The following is a 7662-nucleotide window of genomic DNA, read 5'->3' as shown; positions in this document are numbered from 1 at the left end:
TGAATTTTATAAGCATTCACTTTGTACCAAACAAATCTTATTCATTTTCTTGACATGTTTTTATGCATATCATAATAGTTCAAAATTATACCAAAAAATATGTTAATGGTTGAAAGGGCATGTGAGAATTACACCAATAAACTTGCCATGAAAAGTATGTGGCACACCAACCGAATTGCTTCCTACATATACATGAAAAGCTAGTTGGTTTGATGCAGTTGACTCAACTCAACACATTTTGCTTCAAACTTGTTATTTTCTGATTTTTTTCAAACATGGAAATTGGGATAGAGGATGAGATTGTGGACATGTCAATGCCACCTCCATTAAATGGTTCCATGAACATAGCAAGGAACAATGAGTTTGGTGACAACAAGGAGTTCATGTCTAAGGATGCATACCTTAGGAATAGATACTCAGAGATTGATATAGAAGTTGAAGATTCAAGTTCTAACCAAAATGGCCCCCTCCCTATATTTCTAAAGGTACTATAGTACTAAATGGCTTTATTCTATTGCTTCAAATGTGCATTTTCTTTGGTGGATGTTAAGGGTGTTCGCGGTACGGTGCTGTTTGAATCAGTTTTATTTTACTTATTATTTACACCCTTTGATCACCATTATAAACAACGATTCTATTTTCAGATTCATTGAATAACGCATCTGATCTAGATATAGATGAATATTTGCTTATAAAAGTGACCAAAGTAATATTTATTTTTGACATGGTTCAACCTTGAAGTGATTGAAACAAGTTAGTGACACTTAATACTCTCATTACCATGCAGTTTGAAGATGTAGAGTTTAAGGTGAGAAACAGCCAATTAGGCTCTAATAACCCTGTGAAAGCAATGGTGACAAAGGTATCAACACAACACAGTGCTGAACAAGATAAATACAAGAGAATTTTGAAGGGTATTACTGGAAGCATTGGCCCTGGTGAAATTCTTGCTCTGATGGGTCCATCTGGCAGTGGAAAAACAACACTTTTGAGAGTTATAGGAGGAAGATTGCTTGACAATACAAAAGGAAAAATAACTTACAACGATGTTAAATATACTCCGGCCGTCAAGAGAAGGTTAAGTAGTTACCTAGCTTCATATATAGACGAATTCAAATTGCATGCAGACGAAAATAACACGCATTCACACAGTCAGTACATCGCTAGCCATTGGAACGAGATTGGATGGTTCAAATTTAATCCAATCTCGATATAACGGCCACTGATGTGTTTACTGCATGAACGCGTATGGCGTGTGATCCTTTTATAGTAACATGTTTACGTGCTAATGTTTCTATTTTATTAATAGGATTGGTTTTGTGACACAAGAGGATATACTTTTCCCACAATTAACTGTGGAAGAAACATTAGTCTTTTCAGCATTCTTAAGGCTACCAACCAATATGAACAAGCAACAAAAATATGCAAAAGTGGAAACAACTGTGAAGGAGCTAGGACTTGAAAGGTATGTGTTATGTCTATGACATTCTAAAGCATAGATAAGAAAATTAACGAAAAGCTATTTCAAAACCCTAAACCGTAAACCCTGAACAAATCTCTTGTATAACGATAGATGTCGCCACACGAAAATAGGTGGAGGATTTCTCAAGGGGATATCAGGAGGAGAAAGGAAAAGAACAAGCATAGGCTATGAAATTCTTGTTGATCCTTCATTGTTGTTGCTTGATGAACCAACTTCAGGTCTTGATTCTACATCAGCAAACAAACTCCTTGTCACACTTCAAGGACTTGCTAAGGTTTCAAATTATGTTTAATCATGTTACATTATGTAGTACCTTGAATTTAGAATATATGGTGAAAACTTTAATTTGATTTATCTATAGGCCGGAAGGACTATAATCACAACAATTCACCAGCCATCGAGCCGAATCTTTCACATGTTTGACAAACTTCTTTTGATATCAGAAGGATATCCTATTTACTACGGAACCGCTAGAGAAACAATGGAGTACTTTTCGTCGTTGAGGTTCAGCCCGGAAATAGCCATGAATCCTGCAGAATTTTTGCTTGACTTGGCAACTGGTCAAGTGCATGACATAACTGTTCCAACAGATATCTTTGATGATCAAGAATCTGCTCATGACTCTTCAAAAGCTGTTATTAATGTAGGAATTCCTTCCCTCCCACACACACACATGATCGGAAGTACCCGAATTCGAACAATGTCTGGTACAATCATTTAAATGATCGTACCAGACATGGTTCAAATTTATATATCTACATTACATACTCTATCTGTTTCTAATCTTATGAATTGTTCTTTCTTGCGTTAGTATCTACAACACAAATACAAAACTCTCCTAGAGCCAAAGGAAAAAGAGAATCATAAAGGAGTAAGCACACCAGAACATCTTCAAGTAGCAATTCAGGTTAAGAAAGAGTGGACATTAAGTTGGTTGGACCAGTTTGTGATTCTTTCAAGAAGAACTTTTAGAGCAAGATGCAAAGACTATTTTGACAAGTTAAGACTAGTTCAAGCACTTGGAGTAGCACTTTTGTTAGGGCTACTTTGGTGGAAATCTTCAACTAACACAGAAGCTCAACTTAGAGATCAGGTACTTTGGTCGAAATCTTCAACCAACTCAATGTAAAATCAAATCATTTTTCGAATAAATCATAAGTTATTTTCATAAGTTTTCACATACAGTTTATTAAATGCCAATAGATAAGTTTAAATAAGTCGATCCACATAACTATCGTTATTGCAGGTTGGTTTAGCATTCTACATCTGTATATTCTGGACATCTTCATGTATTTTTGGAGCTGTCTACGTGTTTCCATTCGAAAAATACTACTTGATAAAAGAAAGAAAAGCCGACATGTATAGACTAAGTGTATACTATGTATGCAGCACTCTATGTGACATGGTAGCACATGTTTTCTATCCAACTTTTTTCATGATCATTGTCTACTTCATGGCTGGATTTAAGCGAACCGTTGCTTGCTTCTTCCTCACGTTATTCGTGGTTCTACTAATAGCTATAACAAGTCAAGTAAGTTACATATATGATATATGCATGTCAATGCTTAACTAGAATAAGTGATTAACTTTATGCTTTTAACTTAAACTCTTGTTACCAGGGTGCTGGAGAATTGTTTGGAGCAGCTGTTATGAGTATTAAAAGAGCAGGAATGGCTGCTTCTTTGATACTGATGTTGTTTCTTCTTACGGGTGGCTACTATGTCCAGCATATACCGAAGTTCATGCAATGGTTGAAGTATCTTTCGTTCATGTACTATGGTTTTAGGCTTCTTCTAAAAGTGCAATATTCAGGAGATGAGTTATATGATTGTGAAAGCAAAGGAGGGTGTAGACCATTGCAGAGTTCACCAACATTTGCTACTGTGAACTTGAAAGGTGGTTTGAAAGAAGTTTGGGTTATGTTGGCTATGGCTATGTGTTTTCGTTTGTTGGCTTATTTATGTCTTCGTAGAAAAATTGATGTTTGAATGAGAAAGTTAATCTTAGTTGTTATGTGATGATGGTGAAGTTTGGTGATTGAGAGGTTAATGAGTGATGTGTCATCACTTGAGTGGGGGCAATTAATAACTTTATTAAGATGTAATTTTAAAATTGAAATTCTATTTTTTTTCTTTCAATAACTTGTTTATATTAAAACATAAATATAAATAAAGTCTTTTTCGTCAAATATTGAACTCTAAAAAATGTAATTCTCTCTCTCTCTCTCTATATATATATATATATATATATATATATATATATATATATATATATATATATATATATATATATATATATATATATTTTGATGTGTAAATAAACAATTTTTTTTGGAAAGAAACAAATCATTTATTGATTATATGTCATTGTTGACTACACAAAGTTTTAGTTTAAACTCTTACCTTTCTTTCTATATCTCTACATTTATAAGTTTAAACTCTTACCTTTCTTTCTATATCTCTACATTTATAGGTTTAAACTCTTACCTTTCTTTCTATATCTCTACATTTATAAAAGATACTATTTTTTTTAAAAATTAATTTATCATTTTTCTTTATTTCGAAAAATATTGCAAAATAATTTTGATAGTCTATTTTTAAAAAAAATATTTTTTTACTTTTATTTTATAAATCCGAAAACTTTATATAAGAGTTCTGGTAGTTAATTTTTAACATTAACTTTTATTTTGTGTACCGAAAAACTTTGCAAAAGAATTCTGATAGTCAATTTTTAAATATTTTTTAACTTTTATTTTGTGTATCGAAAGACATTGTAAACGAATTCTGGTAGTTAATTTTTAAATATATTTTAACTTTTATTTTGCGTATCGGAAGACTTTGTAAAAGAGTTCCGTTAGTCAGTTTTTAATATTAACTTTTATTTTTATGTATTAGAAAACTTTGCAAAAGAATTTTGGTAATCAATTTTTAATATTAACTTTTATTTTATATACTAGAAAACTTTGTAAAAGAGTTCTGTAGTCTGTTTTTAAATATTTTTAACTTTTATTTTGTGTACCGGAAGACTTTGCAAAAGAGTTTTGATAGTTAAATTTTTAAATAATTTTAACTTTTATTTTGCGTATCAGAAGACTTTGCAAAAAAATTCGGTAGTCAATCTTTTAACTTTTATTTTGCGTACCGTAAGACTTTGTAAAAGAGTTTCGGTAGTCAGTTTTTAACATTAACTTTTAATTTGTGTACCAGAAGACTTTATAAAAGAGTTCCGGTAGTCATTTTTAAACATTTTTAAATTTTATTTTGTGTATCTGTAGCTGTAAATTCATGACCATCAAGCTATGGATAAATTTGACGTTAATAAAACCAGAGTCGCCACCGACTTTTATTGTTTCCAAAGGAAAAAGGCAAAAGTACGAACAAATCCCAAAGATAAGAAGTTTTCAAATCAAAATTAATAAAATGTCAGAGATTACAGGTAAGGGGGTTGGTTACACAGAGGGAAGGTGTTAACACAAAAAGTGTCCTAGGTATTCCTATGGAGCCATTTTTTGTGTGCAAGAGACTTGGTCAAAATGATGTTTGATAAAATATAGAGTGTGGGGATGAGAGAAGAATTCATTAGTTATATTTTTGTGTTTGATAAGACCTTCGGTCTTATGCCTACGTACCAACATAAAAATGAGGGATAAAAATCCCGTAGTTCGTGGTAAAAATTTCAAAGAAGTTGGTGAATTGATTTTAACAAAAGTTTAACAAGATAAGGCACAAAAGGCCAAAGATGTGAATGGGTTATCAGTTCTTTTTGTCTTTTTTGAAATTGGAGTCAATATGGTTAAGTTCATTCACAAGTTTGATTTAAGAAAAGTTTGAAAAATTCATTGGCATAAGGCCAAAGTTTCTAATCATTAAAACATGTCTAAGTTAGAAAGCACAAACAAATAAAGTTTTTGAAATTTAATAAGTGGGAGGAGATGAAGGGACAATCCTAGACAAAAATTAAAAGTTAAGAGTTGAAAAGATCTAATCAATGAGATGCAATCCAACAAACAATAATGTCATATAGAAACCCATTTTCCTTTGGACTTTTAGCAAGCAACAAGCATAAGCAATGTCCAAGCAAACCATATGAAGAGCAAGGCATCAAATAAAGATAGCCACAATGTCCAAGCAAGCAATCCAAGAGTTGACAGTTGTAAGACCCCAATTTTGGGCCCCTAAGATCCCTCATGGCCCATATCATTCATATCATAACCTCAAGGGTCATTGCATGCCTTTATCCCCTCCTAGTGGGTAGATTGCCTTGTGGGTTTGTTTTTTGATCACCAAGCATACTTTGCATTTGTATATCTTTGCTTTCATATGTTTATCATTCAAAAAGTACAAAAATATTGTCAGTCTAACCTTGTTGCTTGCAGTGAAAGCAATCATCAGAAATTAGGTCAAAGACAGTCATTGATCAGTCAAAGCAATGGATGGTGGCCATTCTTGCAGAATTTGGGCACCATGATCATTAATCAAAAGTTCATACAACTTGGGACATCATTTGAGGTCAAGTTCTCAAGGAGTTAGGGTTTGGAAATCATCAGAAGAAGTTCAATCAGTCCAAAACCCTAGAAAAGTCAACAAACAGTCAAACTTGGTCAACAGTTGATTTAATCAAGGATTTAATGGATAGAATTGATCTGAAGGAGTTCATTCATGCTTGTATAAGCCTCATCTATCATGTTCAACCTCATCATGGAAGAAAATCAAGTCAATCAGAAAGTTTTCCAGAAATAGAAAGTGGACCTGTAATTTCAACTGCCAAAAATGGAAACTTCTTGATCTTAAACTTACATCATGATACAAGCTCCAAATGAATTTTTGCCCAACATGAAAGTTGAAGATCTTGTCTTCCCATTTTCAAAAAGTCCAAGAACATCAAAATCCCATGTGTGGTTGTCAAGATATGATCAAATCATTTTCACCAAATTTTGAACTTCAACAAGCCATATCTCTCAAACCATAAGGCCAAATTTGGTGGGGTTTTTTCCTACACATCACATTTTTCATCCTCTTTCCAAAAATATATATTTCATGACCTAAAACCTTGCCAATCAAAATGGCATTTTTGGACCTTTTGCATTTAAATTCAAAGTTTGACCAAACTTTGACTTTTTGAGTTTTTGACTTTTTCTTGATTTGGTCAATTGGGAAATGTTCCATATCACATTTGTGACTTGTTCCAATTCCAAAACCATGTCCATACCATCATTCCATCATTATTTTGAATCAAAATGCACATTTGGCAATATTGCAAATAGAGGTACAAAAAGAGTAAAACCAGTACAACATGCTGCAGCATTCCATATGTACAACCAAAGCAGCAGAAATGCAGTCTGTTTCGAATCTTCTACCTATATACCATCTTTTTCTCACATATATACCAAAATACCACACTTTCAAAAATATATACCAAAATACCATCTTTTTACAAATTTTCAACACACAGCCGCCAATCCATTGGGCGGTTGAGTGTAAAACGTGTAGGGACCGCCCATCCATTGGGCGGTTGAGTGTAAAACGATTTTTTTTTTTCAAAACTGAAATATGTTAATATTTATTATTATTACATTATTAATTAAATTATTAAAATTAACATTATTATTAAAATTAATTATTATTAATAATTTTGGAAAATTAATTATTATTAATAAATTTTGTAGATAAAATAATTGTTTAATTTATAACAAATATGATATATGTTACAATTAATATTGATTTAATATAAATTTCTATTATTAATAAATATTATACATAATAATTTTTTTTAGTAAAATAAAATATTATTAATAAGTTGGGTAGATAAAATGTTTGTTTAAATTAAAATAAATATAATATAATTTATAATTAATTTTGATTTAGTATAACTTTCTATTATTAATAAATATTGTATAAACTTATAAAAACTTATAAGAAATATTAATTTAGTAAAATTATAAGAAATATTAATTTAGTAAAATTATTTCTTATAAATTAAAGTTGTAGGTAATAAATATTTATTTATAAATATATAAATAAGTAAATTGCATATAAATTAGAAAAAACGATAAAAATAAATATAAGGAATTTTTTATTTATTGATATAATAAACAAGAAAATTACAATGAACCCCACTTAACCATGATTTTGACCGGGGACGTGGTAAGCGGTGACCAGTTCCACATGAAGGAGCAAAAC

General features: G+C 31.3%; 1 protein-coding gene across 1 annotated transcript; it reads left to right on the top strand.

Annotated features, from left to right (window-relative positions):
• Window positions 1–207: 207 nt before the first annotated feature.
• On the top strand, window positions 208–3575 carry LOC127079156 (ABC transporter G family member 26). Its single transcript, XM_051019577.1, has 8 exons — window positions 208–485; window positions 788–1077; window positions 1310–1465; window positions 1574–1757; window positions 1845–2126; window positions 2295–2576; window positions 2730–3014; window positions 3103–3575. Exons 1-8 carry the CDS (start codon window positions 276–278, stop codon window positions 3469–3471), a joined length of 2058 nt encoding a protein of 685 aa, XP_050875534.1. The 5' UTR covers window positions 208–275; the 3' UTR covers window positions 3472–3575.
• The last annotated feature ends 4087 nt before the right edge of the window (window positions 3576–7662 follow it).

Source organism: Lathyrus oleraceus, chromosome 5 (genome assembly GCF_024323335.1).
Source record: "Lathyrus oleraceus cultivar Zhongwan6 chromosome 5, CAAS_Psat_ZW6_1.0, whole genome shotgun sequence".
In the NCBI taxonomy this organism is placed as follows: Eukaryota; Viridiplantae; Streptophyta; class Magnoliopsida; order Fabales; family Fabaceae; genus Lathyrus; species Lathyrus oleraceus.
This window is presented reverse-complemented; position numbering and strand designations above follow the sequence as displayed.

Excerpts from the sequence above, each read along its gene's own strand:
- LOC127079156 (XM_051019577.1), top strand. The coding sequence starts at position 276 with ATGGAAATTGGGATAGAGGATGAGATTGTGGACATGTCAATGCCACCT. Across the intron at positions 1,078-1,309 it reads ACTCCGGCCGTCAAGAGAAG|GATTGGTTTTGTGACACAAG; the intron begins GTTAAGTAGTTA and ends TTTTATTAATAG. Across the intron at positions 1,466-1,573 it reads AAGGAGCTAGGACTTGAAAG|ATGTCGCCACACGAAAATAG; the intron begins GTATGTGTTATG and ends GTATAACGATAG.